Source organism: Clupea harengus, chromosome 13 (genome assembly GCF_900700415.2).
Source record: "Clupea harengus chromosome 13, Ch_v2.0.2, whole genome shotgun sequence".
Taxonomy (NCBI): Eukaryota; Metazoa; Chordata; class Actinopteri; order Clupeiformes; family Clupeidae; genus Clupea; species Clupea harengus.
The window spans coordinates 24,742,605-24,768,345 of NC_045164.1; the positions used below are offsets into that span (position 1 = coordinate 24,742,605).

At 40.4% G+C, this 25,741-nt stretch overlaps 1 protein-coding gene across 3 annotated transcripts in view; it reads left to right on the forward strand.

Moving 5' to 3' along the window:
• The first annotated feature begins 7,579 nt into the window (after positions 1-7,579).
• Positions 7,580-25,741, forward strand: part of LOC105900815 (deleted in malignant brain tumors 1 protein) — a 120,882-nt gene continuing 102,720 nt past the window's right edge. Inside the window, exons 1-10 of one of the 3 annotated variants that reach the window (XM_042709624.1) lie at positions 7,580-7,742; positions 8,437-8,538; positions 9,287-9,331; positions 9,456-9,557; positions 9,663-9,704; positions 10,043-10,193; positions 10,390-10,598; positions 11,126-11,301; positions 11,487-11,881; positions 12,427-12,691. In XM_042709624.1, the coding sequence (XP_042565558.1) occupies positions 7,595-7,742; positions 8,437-8,538; positions 9,287-9,331; positions 9,456-9,557; positions 9,663-9,704; positions 10,043-10,193; positions 10,390-10,598; positions 11,126-11,301; positions 11,487-11,881; positions 12,427-12,676 (1,620 nt within the window). In that variant the 5' untranslated portion in view covers positions 7,580-7,594 and the 3' untranslated portion in view covers positions 12,677-12,691. Of the gene's footprint in view, positions 7,743-8,436; positions 8,539-8,649; positions 8,692-9,286; positions 9,332-9,455; positions 9,558-9,662; positions 9,705-10,042; positions 10,194-10,389; positions 10,599-11,125; positions 11,302-11,486; positions 11,882-12,426; positions 12,692-25,741 lie in introns of those variants that run through there. The other 2 variants (XM_042709625.1, XM_031579293.2) reach the window with 2 other exon arrangements.

Consider the following 25,741-nt stretch of genomic DNA (forward strand, 5'->3'; position numbering starts at 1 on the left):
TTATGCTAACTTGAGCTAGTTTATTGTATTACATTTATTTCTTTAATCTGATACTTTAAGATAGCAGTATTTGTTTGTGCTTGCATAAATTAGTTGGTATTTATGTGACTCAGCATTGTTATCTTATATGCTAACATAAATTATCTTATGCTAACAATATAAGTAGTAAAAAGGCCATTCTCATTATGAATACACAGCGATAGCATGTTAATACAGCTGCACTGAATTAAACATACTAAAATCTTATTAAACTTGTTTGTGTGAGAGAGCACCAATCTTTGCATCCATCTATGCGTTTGTATGTGAGTGATGTGCACTTTATGTGCATGGGCACTGCTACGATTTGTCACTATATGTCAATAAGAATACGACATCTGTAGGTTTAAATTTTTACTGTATTAATAATTAATAATAATTGTAATTATAATATTTTTGAATTTTTCAAATTATTTACTGTCAACTCAAATCTACAACATAATCAGAATAACTGTGTCGTTTGCTTTCTATCTAACATAAAACAATGTTGTAACGTATCCCGGATACCTTGTCAGTTAACTAAACTGGCTAACTAGCTAACGTTAACTTCTGTAGCAAGTTTCAACAAGTTCAAATCAATGCTAATTCTGACAACAGAGCTAGTGAGTTTAATTCACCTCCATAAGCAGGTATTTACACGAGTGAAGAAGTTTGTGCCAGCTGGCAACTTACATGGCTCTATACCAGGGGTTTTCAACTGGTTTTGTTCCAGGGACCACCATTCTGACTAGAAAGTAATCCACGGCCCACTGATGTGCCCGCGCGCGCGTGTGTTTGTGTGCGTACGTGCGTGCCTGCATGCGCGTGTGTGCGTGCGTGGAGAGAGGGGAGACCTGTCAGTGTAATATCTGGGCATGGTGAAGTCTACACAGCCGGTCTATTCGTGGCGATATGGTAGATAGCGACAGTCTCATATCATTCTCTGGTTAAAGCTTTGCCCTGTACTTATTCTTCAAGTACGCCAGTGTAGAAAAAACGCTCCGATACAGGTATTTGAAAGAGCAAAAGACACCTCATTGCATTTGCAGCAAGCTCTGGAAATTCTGTCTGGCAACTTATCCAGAACTTAAGTCATATGAAAATCACGCAACATCTGTTGCATGTACTCAATAGGCTTGGCATTCAAGAAAACGTGATGCGTCTCCATATGCCGCAATAGTTTCGACGGCTTTATGGCTTCAGTTGACAGTAATGTTGAACACACGAAACACATTGGTACCTCCTCTCCTGCTCTGTCTGTCGTCACTGTAAATCCGTATTTGATGTATTCTTCATTGTGTTTTCTTTTTCTTTTTTGAATTTGTTTCCCTGTATCCTGTGAACGTGTAGCTTTGTTGGAAGCCTGTCCCTCTGTCGTGGCAGCCTGTCCCTCTGTCACTCTCCTCACTAAAAACCGATCCATTGGTGCTTCTGACCAGCTAACTCAACGTTAGAACGAAATGTTAGCTAAGGACAGTAGATAACTTCAGTCCTTCACCAAAAGTATTACTTTTTCGACTAAACTTCAAAAGTACACGTAGGCTATGCAGATGCTTGTCAACTTTGCGCGCGAGACTGTACGTTATGAATAATATGCGTACGGCGTGACGCTAGGGACGCAATGCATTAACATTAGCAAAGCACAGGCTACCATAGACTGGATAGGTGCAAGGCTACGTTCTGTCAGCGTGAATCTCCTTAATATTATTTTAGACATATTTATCTTATTTTAGATATTTTTCACGATATTCAAAAGTAATCTGGAAATGTGTTGAAATATCAAAACGAATTTATGAAAAAAAAAAAATCAATGGTGAACCTATAAACATAGGCTCATCATGTCGCGGACCCCCTGCGATGCTGTCGCGGACCACCAGGGGGCCGTGGACCCCCGGTTGAAAACCCCTGCTCTATACCACTGAAGAAGTTGGGGGGGGGGGGGATCAGCGTGTGCAGGATTTCAGCCCATCTCCCGTTTTCACCTTGGTGCCTGCGTGAGCGTGCCTGTCTGTGCGGTGCCACAGCCACACTAGCGAAAGCTTGTTGAACTGCGTTACGTTCGCAACATTAGTTACGTGCTGCTTCAACATCAGGGATGCAAACAGCGCGCTTTTCGGCGCCTCCCGCTTTTTTCACGTCAGTTTGGGTGACTTGTGTGAATCGTGCAGATCCGAGTTTTTTTTAGGGGGGGGGGGGGGTCTGATTATAATTGTATCAACAGTAATTCTGGATTGCCTCCACCAAACAAGTACATAAGCATATCAGCAGCGATTATTTCCCAAACCCTCGAAAGCTGTTGCAATGGAGATTTAACGTTACTTTCTGTTTGAAGATAAGGTAGCAGATAGTGTTGAAGGATGGGTTACTTGAAATTGGACGACTTTAAATTAAATTTTCGACTGACAAATGCCTTGATCGCGTTTCTCTGTTCCTCTTTCAAAATGAATGCACTGTCAATGTCTAAATGGACTCGAATCTATACAATTCAGCTCTCCAGCGGCAGCCATGTTTGTTGAAAACGAATTCAACCCGTGTGTTGATTACATTACTGTTGATCATCTGTCAATCATCGTATGAAGCCCGCCTTGACAATTTGATTGGTCCGGCAATTTCTGTCCGGAGATAATTTCTCCCCAATGGAGCAACACCAGACTGAACTTCCCGACTTCAAATGTTGTGGGCGGGGCTAAGTTCGGTCTGGTATCCAGGCTACGTGTTTAGCATAACATAGCATACCGTAACTGTTTCTGGATAACAGCTGTTGACATTCCTACGAGACGAACATTTGAAAGATGTCAAAGTAAAAGTCCAATACTATACTGTGTTCGTTTCCATAACAGCAATACAAGCAATATACATTTGCTGACCTGAATAAGCAGAGGGCAGAACAGCCTATTTTGCTAAATTTTTGTAGTCCTGTTAATCTTTTGTTTGGCATGTTGGTGAGGTTATTTAGAGGACCATTTCTCAATGGTTTTGTTCCTTAATGAATGTTTGTTTATTAATAACTTATTTTTCAACAAATAACTCAATTATAATTACAAAGAGGGAAATTCGCAACTCGATCGCAACTTCCACTCCCGCAATTGCATCACAACAAACACCTCGAAATCCTGGGGGAACTGCATTGTGAAGTAGTGGGCCCATGTCATGAGTTTGGGGAAATATCCAGCTCTAGCTCTCAGCCAGGTTATCAGAGGTGCCCACTCCATCTTCCATGGGCCACTTGTAGAGTCCTCCTTTAGTCTCATGGGAGATGTGATTGACACTAAAAGATCTAACTGACACTAAAATATCTAACATGAAGATCTCTACCTTTGATGCAGTGCAGACTGTGAAATATGTGCTGAGGTCTAGGGGCAAGACTGGCATTGGCATGTTTAAAAGAGATGACATCAACACGGTGCCAGTTGACAAAACCCTCTGCCAGAAAATTAGGGCTGCAGGGAGAAGGGACAAGACCGACAGAGGGACGAGGACGGAGGCAAAGCAGAAGAGGCAGGCCGAGTATGGCTGCAGTGCACATGTGAAAGTACAGAGAAGGCCAAGACTACTGCTCTGGCCAAAAGACGTTAAGAACATTTTAAGAAAATGAATGCAGCCAGACGGAAGGCCCTGGATACGTTGCAGGAGGAAGAGGAAGAAGAATTTTTTTAGAATTTAATTTTACTCCATGTGCCTATAGGGGTAGGCCGGGGTAATGTAAGTATATGGATATTTGCCGAGGGGCGAGGGCTTCAATTACCTCTCTCTTTTTTGACCATACATGTGTTTGCATCCCTGCAACGTAGACAGCATGCTGGTTTTATAAACCAAAGACTTCAAACTAAACTCACTATCCATAGACATTATCAGACAATATAGTTATAGACAAGGAACCGCATCAGGCGAAGGACAACAGTAAATTAACGTCAGAGACTATAATACATTTAGCTGCCATCAAGTCACGTATCAAATGCTCACCTTCATTTTAAAGATTAGTCAGAACAGTGGTAGACCGTTAAACCTACTGTAATTCAGTCATTCTTACTGTAAGGCCTACAATATCACCTAATTGCACATATCCCTACTTCTTATTAAGCTTAGTATGCATATTAGCTTAAACATGACATCTTCATTAATAACGTTTCTGGGAACTTTACTATGCATTTGATGTCCAACACATAATACAGAGCGTAATTATATTTACAATAAGTCAATGCATGAGAGAAATAACCAAGAAATAAACGTCTGGGTGATTTTTTGGAGAACCATCGTCAAAGCTGTAGCGTCTGGATGGGCCCATTTCTGTGCTAGCTACAGAGCGCCACCTGTTGATGAAAAAGGATAATACCCAATAATATCAAACATCACCACAGCTCCACAGAAAGCCTTAATCGTGCAAGTCAAAGAAAGATATGATAATGATATTCAAATGCAGTCTTAGGCTATTGCATTCCAAGAATTGGATGTGGCTGTGGATTTGTCTCCAATTTCTGGAGATTACTGTTGTTTATGTCAGAGGCATGGATCTGGACAAGATACCAGAATGAAGCTTTAAAGAGCACTGTAACAATAAAAAAAATGAAGAAAAGTATTTTTTAGTACTCATTTGTGGAGTAGCTTATCAAAGCTTATGTCCATACAACAGTGAATTCCATTGCTCAGTGATGCATGGTAGCCTATTTTCAAGCCCAACAGCTTAAATGGAAAATAACTGAGAAAAGTTTTATAAGGGGAGGATCAAAGCCAACTTTTACAATCGAATGTCAAACAAAATGAATAACCCGATTAACACGGAACACTCAGCTGAGAACTGTGTTACTTCCTGCTAAATGATTTCCTCTGACACGTACGTTTCAAAGAGAGTTGGCAATAACACTGAGAAAATGCCATGTTGATCTCATGTGTTGGAACTAATAAACAGTCACATTGCAGGCTGTTACAATGCCAGTGGCAAACACACATGAATAAAGAATTCACAGCTGAATCAATTCACTGTCTCAAACCTGGTTTCCCATCATAGCACACACAAACATCTATCACTGGGGAGTAAGACATAGCAATGACAGTAACAGTTACCACTTTAGAAGCCAACATTTACAAATGAACAGTGCCTGTACTCTTGAGGCGCTGCACTATAGTCTACTGTTCGTACGCTTATATTACAGTCCATGTAACTAAATCAATTAAACTAACGTTATTCACGGCCATTTGTTCATTTCGCAGATGAACAACAGGGTGAAGCCAGTACTCATTCAGACAAAGTGCTGAATCAGGTGAAATGGTGAAAACATTGCTCATTTGTAATACTATCTGTGAAATGGTGAAAAACATTGCTCTCATTTGTAATATTATCTGTGAAATGGTGAAAAACATTGCTCATTTGTAATATTATCTGTGAAATGGTGAAAAACATTGCTCTCATTTGTAATATTGTCTATGAAAACAATGCCCTGTTACCTGTTATCGTCATGTCAGCTTCAGGAATACTGTTGTGTCAGCAATATTTACAGGCAGTTCAGTTAGTTAATTTTATTAACATAATCGAATTGATTCATTTATCAATTATTTATGTATCAATTTTCACATCAAGCTGGTTGAGGACACACACTTATGTCTGGAATAACTGCAAATAGTTGCAGTTCTGCTTATGTGGCAACACACAACTTGGCCTAACTTGCCACCACAGTGAATATGTTTGAACTAAACACAACTTGGCCTAACTTGCCACCACAGTGAATATGTTTGAACTAATCACACATAATAAACTCATGCCATCTCACAGGTCCTCCTGACATCTCATCAACTTTACAACACCCTCCATGCTCTGCCCCATCTTATCATGTCAACGTCTTTGATGATGGCTTATCCATTACACAAGTAAATAGACGTGACATGGCCGTTATCTATCTACTTCATTGTGACAGATGTACATTTCCCATCATCTTCAACATGAGTTTATGACTCTCATAAGGAAGGGTCATGCCCTTGAGGTCTGAAGTTGGGCATAAAAGCCTGAAGCAGGGCGCTTGAGGACACATTCAAGCTGAGAAGAAAGATGGAGATGAGTTCAGTGATTCTTCTGCTTTGCAGCTCTGCTGCTGTTCAAGGTAAGCACTACAGCACTTGTTTTGGTTTATTACAGGTATTCTCTATGCTGTCTGAAGGAGGATGCGTGATCAGTTGCGATACAATAGAATCTATCTGCGACACTATGCAACTATGTATGAACGTAAGGTCTATGTTTTCAAAAGATAACTTAGGCTTCATAGCCTTGTAAATACTCTCTCTTTTTTATCTGACGCTTATGTACTATGAAAGGAAAGATATTTTTTCATGACATATTACTTTAACCCTCTGGGGACCTTAAATGTTTTTCTCACTGAACTGCCATTTCCCTTCATTGTACCTTACTTAGTACAAGTCACTTCGGAAACAGGTGTCTTCCAAATGACTGACTGTAAATGTTAAATGGTAAAGACGGTGCAAAATGATTACATGAATTATAACTCTTTATTTGCTCTTCTGGACGGCTTGGACCACTGTTCCAACAAGTCCTGACATCGGCCAGACAAGTATTTTACATGATTATGTTTATTTAATTTGGTGTCACACAGATGCTTATTAAAGCTATTCTTAAACAGGAAGTATCATATAAATACTTCACTTTTATGAGGTTTGTAATTTTCTGTTTGCAGCCGACCGTACCTCCTGTAGGGGCTACTGTGGCTACAACCCTGGCAGCTGCTCCTGCACAAGTTCATGTCGGTACAATGGGAACTGCTGTCATGACTACAACGGTAATCTAACCCATAGATCTAACCACTTCGCTGGTCTTCTGGTGGTTCTCTGATTCTTGGAATTAATACAAAAGGTTCTGTTTTGGAATTAATCAATATTTTCTCTTTCATTCCCTCTCTCCAGATTACTGCTACGGTACAACAACAGTAGAAACAAATCACATCAGTACAATGGCTATATATCTGCAGTTCCACATGTTACCATTCTTCCTTACTTCTGATTCCTACCTGATTCTATATTTGAAAGGAATGCATTCAGTGAATACGCTTCTACGCATTGGAAACAGGAAGTTGATTTTATGTTAAAATATGAAAACATTTCTCAGTGAAACATGAACACAAAGACTGAGTTTGTCATTTTAGATGAAATCCATAAGGTAACAGTGACCTTAAAAATGCTTAAAATGCCTAAGATGAAACTCACCACTCACATTATAACAAACAAATACTGGTACAGTTTCAATTACAACAGGTCCTTGTGTTCGGCCAATTGAAGCGAACATCCCAGACAAGCTGAAGCAAACAGTGTTGATTGGGCTGCCTGACAAAAAATATGGTCATGTAATGCCTTCTTTGTGTCTGTCCCCCCCCCCCCCCCCACTTTATTTCTTCACATTTTGACTGTAGCAAATATAACGGATATACGACTAGTTGGGGGCAACAGCTCCTGCTCTGGGAGAGTGGAGATACAGGTCCGTGGCACCTGGGGCACTGTGTGCGATGACAACTGGGACACACCTGAGGCTGAAGTGGTTTGCAGACAGATGGGCTGTGGACCAGCCCTGAGTGCTCCAGTGATGGCTCATTTTGGAAACGGCAGTGGACAGATCTGGCTGGATGATGTCAGCTGCACTGGCCATGAGTCGTCTCTCTCTCAGTGCAGACATTATGGCTATGGCAACCATAACTGTGGCCACCATGAAGATGCTGGGGTAGTCTGTCAAGGTAAGGCTGCACATCTGTCTTTGGGGATAAAGAAGGCTCCTTTTGTAAGTGTGTGCTAAGAATAAGAAGTATGTAGGTATCTGCAGGTTGACTGGGTAGTTATGGGTGCTCAAGCACATTCACAACTGTTGACACCATTAAGATGATGGGGGCAGTCTGCCAGGGTAGGGCTAAGTTTGGATGTTTAGCAGCCAAGCACCAGAGATGCAAAGTCTCCTTGTGTCTGTGTATGCCTAACAGTGAAGGGGTTTAAGAATGAAAAGATGTATATGCCTTCTTATTTTATTTATTATTCTTATACCGGGGTCAAGCGCATCTCGTCAACCGGGAATTAACAAGGTCTATCTGACATGTCCACAAATTTGAGTTTTTACGATATAAAATAAAATAATACATTTCATAGAATGTTTTTTCCTCAAAAGTGCACTTGGACCTTGTTCATTCTCAGTTGACGAATTTGAAGTACCTAGTGACCTATGTCTTATAGTTAAAGACTACTGCAGCACAACAACAAGCCATGACATCGGCCAGACAAGTATTTGACATGATTATGTTTATTTAATAGCCCAATCTAAGCTTCTGTCCTTTACTGTTGACTGTGTCAACAGAGCATTATTATTCAGAGTATGTATTGAACAGAAAATATCATTTAAATACTTCACTTTTATGAGGTTTGTAATTTTCTGTCTTGCAGCCGACCATACCTCCTGTAGGCACAACTGTGGCTACAACGTTGGCAGCTGCTCCTGCACAAGTTCCTGTCAACGCTATGGAAACTGCTGTCCTGACTACAACGGTAATCTAACCACTTCTCTGGTCTTCTGGTGGTTCTCTGATTCTTGGAATTAATACAAAAGGTTCTGTTTTGGAATTAATCGATATTTTCTCTTTTATTCCCTCTCTCCAGATTACTGCTACAGTACAACAACAGCAGAACCAGCTACAACAAGTATTACATAGTCCTTTCAGAGTGATCCCATAACATAACATTTAAAATGATTGCTAATACTACTTAGCTGGGTGTTCATATGTATGTATAGTATACATGACCAGTTAACCTGCAGGCCAATATTAATGCCTCTGGGAAAACTTTATTTTAATAATGCATGTATGGAATAAGTACCTATTTAACAAATATTCAGAAAAAACAACTTCAACCCTCGTCCAAACTCTGGTACTTTTCTCTACCATATCTCTAACCTCTGCCCAATCTAAGCTTCTGTCCTTTACTGTTGACTGTGTCAACAGAGCATTATTATTCAGAGTATGTATTAAACAGAAAATATCATATAAATACTTCACTTTTATAAGGTTTGTAATTTTCTGTCTTGTAGCCGGCTATGACTCCTGTAGGTACAACTGTGGCTACAACGTTGGCAGCTGCTCCTGCACAAGCTCCTGTCATTATTATGGAAACTGCTGTCATGACTACAACGGTAAAACATAAATGTTTCGAGTTAAAACACCAGTCACACATATGTAGTGGTACCTGAAATTGATCTCTCTCTCTCTCTCTCTCTCTTTCTCTCTCTCTCTCTCTAAAGACTACTGCAGCACAACAACAAGTCCTGACATCAGCGAGACAACAAGTATTTGACAAGATTATGTTTATTTAATTTGGTGTCACACAGATGCTTATTAAAGTTATTTTTCAACAGAAAATATCATATTAATATTTCATTTCTATAAGGTATGTCATTTTCTGTATTGCAGCCGGCCATACCTCCTGTAGGTACAACTGTGGCTACAACTTTGGTAGCTGCTCCTGCACAAGTTCCTGTCAACGCTATGGAAACTGCTGTCATGACTACAACGGTAATCTAACCACTTCTCTGGTCTTGTGGTGGCTCTCTGATTCTTGGAATTAATACAAAAGTTTTGGAATTAATCGATATTTTCTCTTTTATTCCCTCTCTCCAGATTACTGCTACAGTACATCAACAGCAGAACCAGCCACAACAAGTATTACATAGTCCTTTCAGAGTGATCCCATAAGTTTAAAATGATTGCTAATACTACTTAGCTGGGTGTTCATATTTATGTACAGTATACATGACCAGTTAACCTGCAGGCCAATATTAATGCCCCTGGGAAAACTTTATTTTAATAATGCATGTATGGAATAAGTACCTATTTAACAAATATTCAGAAAAAACAACCTCAACCCTTGTCCAAACTCTGGTACTTATCTCTACCATATCTCTAACCTCTGCCCAATCTAAGCTTCTGTCCTTTACTGTTGACTCTGTGTCAACAGATAACTATTATTCAGAGTATGTATTTCTCATTTTTTGTTCCAGATGTTAATCCACAATGTGGAGGGTACCTTAGTGGTTCTGGATCTTTCTCCAGCCCCTACTATCCCAACTACTATCATGACAATGCCCACTGTGTGTGGAGGCTGTCCGCTCCCTCTGGGCAGAGGATCCTCCTGACATTTGCAGACCTGGAGTGAGTGAGGATATCAGTCTTTGTATTTTCCCATTTTCCTCAGTTTAAATCTCATCCGTTGTGCCTAGGCTGGTTAAAGTCTGAGTCTATGTCCCAAAAACAGAAGATGTTCACAGTAGCAGATGACATGGGGGGAGGGTTCTTCATTCACGTAAGCTGAAGCCTTCTTATAACCACCTGTGTCTGTTTTCTTCAGGCTGGAGCGCTGCTGTGACTGTGACTACATCACCGTGTATGACGGCCCCTCGGTATACTACAGTCAGCTGGGTCAGCTCTGCTACAACTCCTCTCTGGATACCTTCCACTCCTCCTCCAGCGACATGACCGTGGTCTTCCGTAGTGATCGTGAAGGAGTGAGTCGTGGTTTCCGGGCAGAATTCATTAGCTCCCTGCCAACTGATAAAGGTGAGTGACATCTTGGAGTCCTGAATGAGCCACTGCACAGCATCACTTCTCCTTCTCCACTCAAACTCATTTTTCAGAGTGATCTACTCTGAAGAAAAACAGCTTAGAGCATTTGGCTACTGTAAGATCATATGACTGAGTTTGTCTTTTTAGATGAAATCCATAAGGTAACAGTGACCTTAAGAATGCCGGAAATGTCTAAGACAGTGGCGAGTCTAGAAAATTTTACATGGGGTGGCAAGTTGAAATTGAAGGGTGGCATATCACACACACACACACATGCCTGGTGTCTATATGTATTTATATTAAACTTTATTACAGGCTCAAGGCCCACATGGAAGATGCACAATACATATAATCAATAAATTACATATAAATACATAAGTACAATCATAAATAAATAAATAAATAAATACAGCTTAGAGCATTTGGCTACTGTAAGATCATATGACTGAGGTCTGTCTAATGTCAAGTATAACTATTATGAGCTTCATAAAAAGAAATATTTTATTCAACCCTTTCTATAGGCAGGGTTGAGTGTTCCTCAGACAACATGAACATTGTCATTTCAAGATCTTTCCTGAGCTCTCAGGGATACAGTGGTCATGATCTTTATATCAATGATGAGCACTGTCGGCCAACTATCAACAATTACCAGGTGGTGTTTAACTTCCCTCTCAACCGCTGCGGAACTGTGAGAGAGGTATGTCACTCCACATTCAGATATAAACAGTCATATTACAACTTTCAATGTCTTTTTTCAGAAATGTTAGTCATGTACCTTGGATATACAGTGCATATATGGAGCATACAATATAGTTTGATGTTTTGCATATATTAACTGAATCATTTCCATTGACCTCTCCCCCTGTGCTCCGTTCTGTTCAGTTTGAAAGGGGTCGGGTCATTTATCAGAATGCCGTGCGGGGACATGGATCCAGTTCTGGGGAGATCACACGTCAGTCAGGGTTCAAGTTGTCTGTTGCCTGCCACATGGAAAAAGACTCTGTTTCACAGATAATGTATGAGGCATTCGAGGGAATTGACTTTAACATCACTGGAACTGGGCGTTTCAACACCACCATGGCTTTCTTCACCTCCGGAAGTTTCTACCAGCAAATCTATGAGAGTCCCTACAAAGTCTCTCTTAATGAGTACATGTATGTTCAAGTAAGCCTAAGGAGAGATGACAGCAGCCTCGTCCTCTTCCTGGACACATGTGTGGCCTCACCAAACCCACATGACTATGCTGACTACCGCGCCTATTATCTACTGGTCAATGGGTAAGACTACTGGGGTAGACATTTCTCACCCCCCTCCCTCCTTTCCAAGTGTTTATCCACTGTGGCAGTGGTTCCCAAACTTTTTACAGTCCCGTACCCCTTCAGACATTCAATCTCCAGCTACGTACCCCCCCCCCCCCCCCCATTCTGTTTCAAACATTCCCGAATTCCGTCCGTTTTCGCGGAAATTTTCTCCCCGCGTACCCCCTGAACCACTTCCCAGTTTGGGAACTGAGGCACTGTGGTAATATGGCGACACAAATTGAAGTGCCAAACCGATCCGTTACGGTTGGTTTATGCAGTATTCCTACCAGGTGTCCAAGTGACAGCACAGCGTGTTCAGCCGCAGTGGTCATACAATGGCACTGATTCTGACGCTGTTTTTCTCTGTGTTCAGCAGTCATATGATAATGACACTGTTTCTGATGCTGTTTTCTGACACTGTTTCTGACACTGTTATTCTCTGTGTTCAGCAGTCATATGACAATGACACTGTTTCTGACGCTGTTTCTGACACTGTTTCTGACACGGTTTTTCTCTGCCAGGTGTCCGAGAGACAACACATTCTCCTCCCACGTGAGCGGTTCTCGTAGTTACGCACGGTTCAGCTTCCAGGCTTTCAAGTTCCTGCGGGCACACCCCTCTGTGTACTTGCAGTGCAAGGTCCTAATCTGTCCTGCCAACGACTACAACTCCCGCTGTCGCCAGGGTTGCCGCACCCGCAAGACTCGAAGCCTGGGCTCTCAGCACCAGACGGCCACCATGGTGCTGGGGCCTATCACGCTGGAAGGTTAAATGCCAACTCTACTTATGCCCTTTTTTTATTATTACAATCAAATCATAATTCAGACTGTCATTTCAATTTTTTATTTTGTCCCTGAAATTCAGATGTGAAACAGACTTCCCAGTTTGAGACTAAAGCTGGTCATGACGGCCCACAAATGGGAAACTAATTCTGTTTTTCACTATTTTTTTCTATGACGGCCCACAAATGGGAAACTAATTCTGTTTTTCACTATTTTTTTCTATGACGGCCCACAAATGGGAAACTAATTCTGTTTTTCACTATTTTTTTCTATGACGGCCCACAAATGGGAAACTAATTCTGTTTTTCACCAAGCATAGTGTTAGATGCTTGTGTTAATATGGTTAACATGGTAGACCATTGCAGACTACTATCTATAATAATAATAATAATAATAATACATTTTATTTCACAGCGCCTTTCAAGTCACTCATTTATTGTCAATAAATACAAATACAGTATATACCAGATTAAATATTCTGCATGTTTATGTCATGAATATAAGAATGTACAAGAACATATCAGTAGCTGCTAGAGGATTAATGAACTGAACCAAGTCTGACTCTTCTGTGTTTAGATGTGGAGAAGTCTGCAGTGGAGAGGCTTGAGGACAAAGTGGCTAAGGTCGACGCCTGAAGACACCACTAGTGTTCTCATCAGTCCAGAATAATCACTAATTCAATCTATCATAATTTCCTACCTACAAATCATGTCTGTCATGATGGCACTCTGATGCCTTACTGAACATGTCTTTCTTTCTTTCTTTTGTATAACTTTGTGCCTCAACAAAATTATTAAGGCATTCCAAAAGACAACAAGCAGAGTTGGGCATGATTTTTTGAGTGCTGTTCATCCAGCTGGGCATTAATCATGGAAACACTGTATTTCGTAATAGTTTGATCAGTCTTCGTCAATCTCACGCCAATAAGCCTTGAAAGTTTGTAACCTTGAAAACCTAATTCAGCTAGCTTGTAATAAAATACACTGTCCAATGTAGTATATTAAGCATGTCACCAACAACATGTTATTAGATTACACATACTCCACATTCAAACGCTTAGAAAGCAATGCATATGGGCTGAAAAAATGTATCATTCTTTGGTTATGCAGTGTTCATCTCCAATGCCACAATAAATACAACTATGCACAGTCATATTTGTGTCAAATCTTGTGATATTACTCTACCTCGTCAGTCAACATGCTTCTTTGGCTCCTGCTGTTGTCTTTGCCGGATCCATATCCTTCAGCTTGTCAACAAATACATGTGTACACTGTCCATTAGGCCCTCATGTTTATGGGGTCTCAAAGCGTGATTTGTATTTACGACAGTGGCGTAAAAGTGAGCTACACTCCGCAACTCTAGGGGGAGCTCAGTAGCTAAATATAACAACTCTCGAGTAATGGTGCCTTAAATGAGCGATACAAATAAACTTCAACCAATATCACAGAAAAACTACACCCATCACAGAAGTAAGGGTAAATGGTGGGAGAGAAAGAACATAAAAATAATACAGAGATAAGATGCTAAACACTAACATTCAATACTCTGGCCTGGTATGCAGAACCAAGTGGCTCAAGTTATGATTTACACAACAAGCAGCGAAAAGGCACTATTTATTATTATTATTATTATTATTATTATTATTATTATTATTATTATTATTATTACTTTTATACAATGCACAAGGTAACTCATGCATCCATAGTGAGCAAAGCCATCCCAAAAGCTGGGATGAATGAAGCCAAAACTGGTCTGCCATTTTGGCACAATTGCAGCCACAGTAAGTGCTTGCTGCATTCAGAATCAAACCACATTTGGCTTCACTTTGGACTGAACATACACTGTCCATGCTTTTCACAGTCATTGCACTGAGCACAATAAAGCACAAACAATGAGTCATGCTGCTATACACATTGGTCTGAAGCGAGAGAGAGGGGTATATTCATTGACTGATACTCACAATGCAGGATAGATGGGAGGGTGTGGTCAAAATGTGCTCTTGCTCAACCACACCACGGGACAAAGCTGCCCAGGATGCCTTCAGTTTTCTACACTTAGGGAGGGAACGGCAGCTTCTGCATGCAAGGCATTGCTATATTCAAGTGCAGAAGTGCTCGTCATATTGTTACCAGCAGCAGCTGGCTTCACATGGGGGCATAGGCGGAGATCCCGGGGGGGACAGGGGGGACGTGTCCCCCCCTACCATAAAGTTGTCCCCCCCAACAATCATTGTAAACACAAATAAATAATTTGGAATAATATAGTAATATTAAATAAAGGCACGACAACACAAGCGGTGCTAATTATAAACGTAAAACAATGTGTTTTTTAAGTGTTGAAAAATAATTCCTCCTTGAAGAGCCTTCATCATTTGTGTTTGAACTTTTGACATTATTTGTGTGTCAGTAGATATTTTGTGTTAACTGCTATTCTGTATAGATCCATATAGGTTTTCTATGAGATTGTATAGCTGGCAAAACCTGAGATTTGTCTCCAATCTCATAGTTTCTCCTCAATTCTGTATCACTGACTCTTTGTGCCCCCCCCCCCCCCCCCCCCCCTCCTACTCACACAGACACAAATATACACTGACTCAAGCGCACACACGCACACACACACACACACACACACACACACACACACACACACACACACACTACTACTGGCCATTGTTTTAAAGTATAATACATATCCTGAGACCTGTGCAAGGCTTAACATCAACTGTTTCTGTGATGTTCATGATTTTGTTGTACTAAAAGTCATGAATAAATAATATGTTATTGCAATAGTTTTGCAAAGCTTGTCGTACTGATTTCAACAAAGGGCACGGCGGTAAGAATGACGTCCATCAATATATCAGGCATTACTTTGCATTCCACATAGCAATGCCTCGAGGAGTTTCAGTGGTTAAAAAATATAGTCACAGAGAATAGAACAAGTTTGAAAAACAGCACTTTCTGCTTTCTTTTGTCTTGCAAATACAGTAAAGGGCGTAGGTTTGCATAGGGTCTATAGGGATTAGTCACGACCAAAGTTTGGGAAAGACACAATTGTCCCCACCAATATTTTGTTAATTTGAATTGCCTGTTAGAAAAAATTGTTTTGCACAATATATTTGCAAACTCATTCGTATTATTATCTATACTATGTTCGTCGCCCAGAAGAGTGAAAAATAAATGTCAAAGTTTTCCACCCAGAGAGTAAGTAGCTATCAATAAGCCCAGGTCGCTGTTAGTTAGCTATCTAGTAGGCTAACTACCCACACAGTGCAAACCTGCTAGGCTAATATTGCCACCCATTCTACAATGGAAACATGTTTTGAAAGTTGTTAGTGTAGAGCATGTCACTTTTGCTTGTATTAAATCTATCCCTAGCGTCTGCAATCTTTCGACCAGTGTGTTAGCAGCAGCTGGTCTTGTTGAAGCCAGAAGGATAAAGCTAACCTGCCCCCATAATCGGACCATGCTAGTTTAGCCTAGTACCAGCATGCTCGCAACTCAAAAGTGATATTATCTAGTGATAAGTAGGCCTATACGATCCCTTAGATAGTAATAAGGCTATCTCTTGTTGTAGCGAAAAACAACTGTTTCCAAATCTTAGAGATAATATTCAATCAGAGTCAGAAGTCCGAGTGCGATGAACTGAAGTTTTATTCAATCCAGACATTTCATCCAAAACGAGAGCGGTGGTCCATGGAGCAGCTCTCAATCTAAAACCCAATGCATTGACTTTTTATACACATAATTCGTCACTTTCCGCAAGTCACAAACCTCAACCTCCATCTACACTGACCCAATCAGAATATTCCCTTATATCTCCTCTTATTTTATCCACGCTTTTAGCCACTCAGAATATTCTCGCTCACCTGTTGCGAGGGAACTTTTGCTTTGGGGGAGATAGACCCTCCTTTTGGAGGCCTTGTCTGACCTTGACTGCCATCATCTTGTGTGTGTGCGTATGTGCGAGTGTGTGTGCGTATGTGCGAGTGTGTGTGTGTGTGTGTGTGTGAGTGTGTGTGTGTGTATATGTCTGTATGTGTGTATGTGTGTGTATGTCTGTATGTGTGTGTATGTGTAAGTGTGTCTGTATGTGGGTATGTGTGTGTGTGTGTGTGTGTGTGTGTGTGTGTGTGTGTGTGGGTGGGTGGGTGGGTGTGAGTGAGTGACCCCCCTCCTGACTGCTTGTTACTTTCCACTAGCCTGCACCTGCATGATGGCCTTCATGCTTGACCTTACATGATACCCATCCCTGCACACAGGCCCAATGACAATTGTAGCTGCAATTCTGCTCTATGACCACCTCGGCACTGTTTTACAATAATAATTTTCAACACTCTGTTCCTTGTAATCTCTCGACCAATGTCAGCAGTCAACTAATCATGGTTAGTGTCCAGGGGCGGACTGGCCATCGGGGATACCGGGGGAATCCCCGGTGGGCCGACGAGGTTGGGATGGTCCAAAATACCGGCCCCCTCCCATCGGCCCTACTTCTTAGACCGTCGGCACCTTCAATTACTTTCCATTCTACTCAGAACACGTTCATTTCCTCTATTAACTATAGAAAATTAATATCACTGACTGAAATTTATACTCCTCCTCGCGATCTGTATTCACACTCATGGTGCCTATTTTTCGAAAATGTTCTGAAGTGTCTTCTGAAATGTGTTCTTACGGACTTCAGACATTCAACGTAAGAAACGATCTCCACCTTATTAATGAACACCTGAAAATGGGTTCTTACACAGCCGAAGTGTTCTCAGCTGTGCGGATTGAGGATGAGGATTCTTAAATTAAACGCACCTGGATTTGCATACATGCCCCGCCAGGGCACGCAACCGTAGTGACGTGTGCCGTCAGCCCTTCTAACACGGAGCGGCCCTTGGGGCATCTGGTAGTTTTGAGGATTTGCATTTAAGAAAACTCTGGGCCATTTACGACTGTTATTTCGCGTGACAGTGACAGTGATACAAGGTAAGTTGTGGCGTTGACTTGGCCAATGTTAGCTTGCTTTTCACAGATGAGGTAACGTTCACTACCAACTAGCCTAGCTAACGTTAGGTAGATAAATGTCCAAAATTGAGACCGTTATGATCTGGTAAAATAAACAAGCTGGCGCTGTTGTCATCATCGAGATGATCTAATTTAACATGTTAGCCGTAGTCACTTGTTTACAATCGATGAGCAAGCTATCCATGGTGGTAGTTTTAAAGAGTGCAATCTTATAATTTCTAATAACTTATGTAAAAAAAGTTAACCAGCTAGCTTGTTATGCTAAAATCACCGTGTTACACACAACACTAACATTATAAACAATGTTAATATGTTATCTAGATTAGATAGTGAGGTCATAATAACACATGAGTATACTGATATTGTTTTTTATTATCATGTGACTATAATGTACCCGGGCCAGCAGAGTTAGTTTAGGTTCTGTTACTTAACTTATTGTTTTGTTATGCACATTCAACACCCCTACACACACACACACACAATCACACACCCAGCATGCAACACTACTGATACCACTGATGTTCACACCCCATCGTATGTTCTATTCTGTTCATTTCTACAATATAGTTCATACTAATTCTACCCTCTGATTCCAGTTTCTTTATTGTGTGGATATTCATTCCTTAATGTTCTGTAGTTATACGTATAACCATCTGATACTAGCCCAGAGTTAAGCCTATTCATCTAGCAAACTATACCTACCTTGGAGTGTTACAATAGCCAGTATCATTTTATTCCATGTGTCCACCCAGGCAAATTGGTGGATCCAAATGTTATAAAAAAAAAAACATATATGATGTAATTTCTTTGTAATCATCCAAAATAATGTTAAGTGTATGGGTATTTTTCCAAGTTGGTCGATACGTGCGATGCATTGAATGGGCAACGCGCCGTGTATTGAGTGGGCAGCGCGCCGTGTACTGAGTGGGCCGCGCGCCGTGTATTGAGTGGGCCGGTCTGACAGTAACTCCCGGGCCACTTTTTTCCCCCAGTCCGCCCCTGTTAGTGTCTGTATTAAATTGATTAATTACTGTGCAGTAAAAACAGCAGCCTGAAGCTACAGATGTAGAGCAGGGTGATGATGAATCAGCATCAGGCGTTCAGGTGAGACGTTGAATTGTCCATTTTGGTAAAGATTGCATTAAATTGCTGTTTTTTAAGGGATGTTTAGACAATATTACCCATGAATGGTATCATTCACACTGGCTATTTTGAGAATAAATGTTATACTTGTAGGTAGTAAAAAGGTGCTATAAATTGGGATGCCCAAATGTATGTGTCATATTATTCATTAATACATCATTTCATTGCTCAGAAATCCAGTACAGATGATGTAGGTCTAGTACAGCTCCATAAAACCTGAACCAATTACCTACATATTAAAAATGTATTTCAGAACAAACAAATTCATTGCATTGCATTCTCATTAGGTCATTTTGTTCATAAAGGCATTATTTTGAAATGCATTCAGGAAACCATCAGGGCTTCAGGTGAGGTCTTACTCATGTTTGGGATATCTGAAAAAGGACAACAAAAGTGATGTTAATACTTGCAAAAAATGTTGAGAACATTTTTTATTAATTTATTTATTTTTGGTGCAGAATACTGTTTTGTATTTAAACTAAGGCTTTATTATTCTTATTATGTTTAAATCAGTTCCAAGTTCCACAAGTTATTACACAGATAATTACAGTCTATGAAATGCCCTGTATTGTTATTCCTAGGCTTCTTATACTTCTTCTTATTATTATCATTACAGTGCAGGAAATGCCCTGTATTGTTATTCCTAGGCTTCTTCTTCTTCTTCTTCTTCTTCTTCTTCGTACCGAACTTCTGCGCTTAATTCAGCTCAAACCGCTTAACTTAGGATGTTTTTCAACTTTTTTGTCAGCCTTCTCTGACTTTACAGTCCTCTATCCACCCTTCCATTTCCTTTACTTCCTCCATGCCATGTCTATATCTTCCACTTTATCCATCAATCATTCTAATATCTCCTTCCTCCAGTCCATTATCTGTCCTATTTTCACTTATTCCCTCTCTCTCTCCCACCTCCATCCATGTGTTTTGGTTCTATCCCTCTCCAACTCCTCTTTCTTACACTCCATCTCTCTACTTCAGTAAAAAATGTTTCCTTCTTTTAAACTTTTCCCTCTTCACTCTCTCTTTACTGTCTTTATCCATAGCCACTCTTGTTCACTCTTCTTTTGTTTCTTCTTTCACTCTTGTTCACTCTTCTTCCTTTCTTAACTATTGCATTTCATGCACTGGTATTTCCTTCAGGAAATGCATATTCTAGTTATTCTCTTTACCGATTTTCTGCTCTTAATTCAGCTCAAACCGCTTAACTTAGAAACTTCGTTCAAAGTTTGGCGCAGAGGTCTTGTAAAGGACACTTATGCTATGTATTTTTCACTTTTCCAAACTCTATACTTTTTAAGATATTAAAGAAAAACGAATACAATTCCCCCATTGACATTGTGCCATTATGACATCATAATAGGGTCTTTAAACTGGTTTGCACCTGTGCTCTCCATCTTTTTCTCTATTCCTCTCACTCTACTTTCTCTCACACTCCATCTCTCTGCTTCACTCCATTTTTTCTCCTTCTTTCAATATTTTTTATCTTTTTATTTATCTTATTCAGAGCCACTCTTGATCACTCTTCTTTCCTTTCTTCTTTCTTTCTTCCACTCTTCTTTCCTTTTTTATCTTTCCTTCTTCCACTCTTCTTTCCTTCTTTCACTCTTCTTTCCTTTTCCACTCTTCTTTCCTTCTTCCACTCTTCTTTCCTTCTTTCACTCTTCTTTCCTTTTTCGACTCTTCTTTACTTTCTTTTTGCATTTCATGCACTGGTATTTCCTTCAGGAAATGCATTTTCTAGTTATTCTTTGTACCAAACTTCTGCGCTTAATTCAGCTTGAACCGCTTAACTTAGAAACGTTGTCTAAACTTAATATTTTTAAAAATATTAAAGAAAAACTAATACAATTTCTCCCATTGACTTACATTGGGCCATTATGACATCTTAATAGGGTCTTTAAACTGGCTTGCACCTGTGCTTCACTGACACCTGCAATTCTTTCACTCTTTTTTCTTTTCTTCTTTCCTTTCTTCTTTCCTTCTTCCACTCTTCTTTCCTGTCTTCACTTTTCTTTCCTTTCTTCTTCCCTTCTTCCACTTTTCTTTCCTTCTTTCACTCTTCTTTCCTTCTTCCACTCTTCTTTCCTTTCTTTTACTCTTCTTTCCTTCTTGCACTCTTCCTTTCTTAACTTTTGCATTACATGCACTGGTATTTCCTTCAGGAAATGCATTTTCTTTTTTTATTTAATATGCAAAGTAGCGATTCAATTGTGAATGTGTGTGTGTGAATAAACTAGACTCACAAGCATTATAGTGCTGTTTTGGAGTAATTCAAATTTTAATGTTGATTTTGGCTTCGGTCCAAAATGGATTGCGTCTGGGTCCGGATCTGGACCGGAATCCGCCTATTACAGTTTTTCTCGATTGCTTTGGCACATTTTTCCATTCACTGTTTACTTTTTCAAAACAGCTCACACACAGCCCTTAAGGCCCCGTCACACCATAACGTTCTGGTCAACGTTCTATGACGTTAGAGGAAACGTTGGTAATCGTCCATGGTCGCTGGTATAGCGCCAGAAGAGCGTTGTCTGAAAGCTGGTGAACGCTGTAATCGTAATCGTCGGTGATCGGCGGAGAACGTTTAATTTAAACGCTGGAGAACGTTCGTGGAACAGGTAGAGAGGATAACAGAGTAAACAATATTAATTAAAGTTATTTAATGTAAGAAAGAGCAGTATATCATATAAGTTTCTGTTGACTTTGTCCATCACACAGGTTGCATGTGAGAAAAGCTTCTCAACCTTAAAATTTGTGAAGAATAGGCTACGGAGCTCATTGAGTCAGGACAACTTGGAGGCTTTCATGTTAATGTGCACAGAGAAGGAAATCCTCATGTCTATAAGCAACGACTCAGTTATAGATAAAGTGGCTGAAACCAGTGCACTGCTTAGGCGGTTACTGATGCTGTAGATGCTGTTGGTGCTATTCGCAATGTAACTGTACTGTGGGTTGAACTGTAAACATTAGTTCAATATGCCTCTTTGTTGAAGAGTGGGATACGTTTCAAATGCTTTATTTATTTATTTCTGCTTTTGTTAATTTATCAACCTATCCTTGTGGAATAGTGGAATATTTTTGTTAACTTCTCAGCTTAAGTGGATTATTATTTAACCTTACATTATTTGTTGAACCCTGGTGTTAATAATAAAAAAAAATACAGAATAGTAAGAGCTGAACTGTTGCTTCATTCATCCAATTTCCACTACCATGGAAAAAGTGGGCCGGTCTTGGGCCTGAAATTCCGGGGCTGAAAAGTGGCCCCACTCCGGCCCTGCTTGGTTGTTATTAATTGTTTGCCTTGCAGTGAACGACTCACTGGCGACCTGTCAACGACCACTGAACGGACCCCTAGCGCACGCAGCGTGTGACTAACGTCAAACGAACGTCATATGGTGTCCAATGAGCGTCATTTAGCATTTCCCGAACGTCCATGCATGTGGGTAGGGTAGACTGAGTACAGTTGATGCACCCGAAATAACTCATGTGCGCAGCAATCCTGAGACGTGATTTTTAGTTTGGGCATGCCTACTAACGTCCTCTTTGATCCCGGGAAATTTGAGCACCAAACCCATCTCTCGTACGAAGATATCGGCGAAAGTTTTTTCACCAAGGGAAGATCTTGATTTTATCATGTCCCTTCTATAATTAATATGTTATTAACCATACGTGATCAACAAACGCAACTTACATCATTGCAAACGTTATTCTGTGCACTATAAATCTACATATTCCATGCTATCATGTCATGCAAGGTCATTGCATAATCTAACGAAAAGCAGAGTGTGTGAAAGCTGGTGAACGCTGTAATCGTAATCGTCGGTGATCGGCGTAGAACGCTGGTCGGAATTTTTTTTTTGAACATGCACAAAAGTTCTCATGGAGACCAGCGTTCTTCAACGTTTAATTTAAACGCTGGAGAACGTTCGTGGAACGTTTGACTAACGTTGCACGCGTTTGGCTATCGTAGTCAGTCGTCAGCCTAGCGCTACTTGGTTGCAGGCCCGAGGTGGGTAATCGGGAGAATCGGGAGAGTTCCCGGTGGGCCGCTTCACTTCTGGGCCGGTCTAGAATTTTACATTTACATTTTTGACATTTGTCACGTTAGTCCATCTTCTCTTTAAGTAGGCTACAGACGTTCCGCATTCTGACACCGCAGCCTCTGCATGGGTTGTACCATGGAAGTTCTCCCCCCCCAAATAGAGTTGGTTCGGTCCATAGCCCGTCTTTTACAAAAAATGTTGTCAGATAGGCTACCGATATTTGGGCTGGGCCGGCCCTACCGCAACGATACGTGTCAGGGAGGATGGATGGGAGGAAGAGGCCAGGAGGGGCTGAAAAAGCCAGGTTGAAAAAAAAAAAAAGGCATTGGAGGAGGATGCTGCCAAATGTGCCAAGCTTACCGATTTATTTTCAAGAGGACAAACACAAGTGGCAACTGGTAAAGAGAGACATAGGCCTAATGATTAGCAACGTAACTATTCGGCTATCATGTCATGCAAGGTCATTGCATAATCTAACGAAAAGCAGAGTGGAGGGTATATATGCTTGCTTGAGCCCAGCATGAAGTAGATGTACTGAACTTGAACATAGCTGAGCACTGTTATAGCTGGTGCTGTTCCATGGCAGATGGATATGATATGAGTCATTTTTCCACATTACATGTATATTCTGTAAGAAGTCAAAATGACAGGTTTCAATATACAGTAAAAAGGTCAAATCTGTTCTGCAGTGAACATTCTCCCCCTGCCACCAGTGTGGGCCAGTGTGTTGATTCTGTAAAAATAGTGTAATAGGCTATACATACTGTAACTATAAAGTAATCAGAATTCGTTGTAAATTACTTTAGTGAAACTACAGTATACATTGTATTGTGGCAAGACACTTTACAAAAGTATAGAAATGGTTGTTGCCAAGTGCAAATACAGTGAAATACAGTACGGTACATTGACTGTAAAGGCCAGCAAAGTGTCATTGCCGAACGTACAAACAATTGATGCAACAGTATGACGGCTCAGGTTTGGCTGAACCCTTTGGCCAGCCTCTCTCATGGAGAGGTCATGATTGACTACGTGATCAATGACTCTTGCCCCTCTACCTCTACCACAACCTCTTCCTTGTCCTCGTCCTAGGCCTTGCTGAGGTTGTTGGTGGCGGCCTCCTCGAAACATGCTTGGTATCAACTTCAATCTATTGACCTCTTTTAGAGGTTGAGAACTGCTTGATTAATTTTGCACAGAGAGTTCACACAGGTGCTGACGATATTTAGAATATAGAGAGCAGTTTCAGTAGGCTGCTACTAAGTGTCTGCAATGTGTTGACATGATTATTCAATTATGTTTTGTGTCTTTCTTTGAAAAGTGTGTTAAAACTCAAAGAAATTTGTGTGAAAGCAATGAGAAATAGTTAACCCATTCGCCAGAGAAGACTCTTGCTGTGCAAAGTAGATGTGAGCATTAGATGAAGTTGACCCATGATTCGCTAAATGTGTGAAAACAATCGAGAAAAACTGTAAGTACACCTGGTTTATAATCAATAAACCAGGTGTACTTAATAGGCGGACTCCGGTCCAGATCAAAAGTATTCTTTTATTTGGAATGTATGCCTCATGTTCTTTGTTTAAAGGTGTGCAATCAGCACACCTTTAAACAAAGAACATGAGGCAACCATTCCAAATAAAATAATCCTGCTTTTGAATGCCTCCATCCTTGAAGGCTCTACTGAGTCAACATGCTCACGTCTCCACAGGCTCTTTGTCAGCTGACAGATTGTTATTCCTAGGCTTCTTATTACAGTGACCCATTGCCCATTGACTTACATTGGGCCATTATGACATCATAATAGGGTCTTTAAACTGGTTTGCACCTGTGCTTCACTGACACCTACGACAATTCCAAGGCTCCTCTTCTCTCTGTCCCTCTCCATTCAACTGTATAACTAGGAAAATAAAGAGTTACCTTCCATACTCCATTTGTTTTTCTCTCCATCTTTCTATCTATCCCTCCAGTCTACTCTCTCTCTCACACTCCATCTCTCTGCTTCACTCCATTTTTTCTCCTTACTTCAGTATTTTCCCTCTTCACTCTCTCGTTACTGTCTTTATTCATAGCCACTCTTGTTCACTTTTCTTTTATTCTTCTTTCAATTACTTTCTCCATCAATTCCTACTCTTTTTTCAACTTTTTTGTCAGCCCTCTTTGACTTAACAGTCCTCTATCCTCCCTTCCATTTCCTTTACTTCCTTCATGTTACAAGTTACAAGTCTATATCTTTCACTTTATCCATTGATCATTCTAACATCTCCCTCCTCCCCTATGTCCATTCTCTTTCCTATTTTCAGTCATTCCCTCTCTCTGTACAACCTCCATCCACTTATTTTATTCTATCCCTCTCCAACTCCTCTTTCTCACATTCCATCTCTCTACTTCAGTCCATTTTCTTTCCTTCTTCCAAACTTTTCCCTCTTCACACTCTTTACTGTCTTTATCCATAGCCACGCTTGTTCACTCTTCTTTCACTCTTCTTTCCTTTCTTCTTTCTTTCTTAACTTTTGGATTTCATGCACTGGTATTTCCTTCAGGAAATGCATATTCTAGTTTATTTATTCAATGCCATTTGCAGTGTGTGTGTAGTGCTTTTAATAATGTTAGGACATCACGATGCCTCGTAGAATCATGACTATAAATGATTACAAATATTGTCGTATTTTTTACTATTAGAATTATTTAAATCCGAGGATGTCTGAGAATTGATGTGAACACAATTACCAACAAATTCTCACAAATTCAGCCCTTAAGAACATGGGCGCGCTCCAATCTGGCCGATTTACGGCTGCTATTTAGAGTTCTTAAATTCTGTTCAAACTTAAGAATGAATCCCAGATAAGAAAACTTTTCATGAATGCCAAA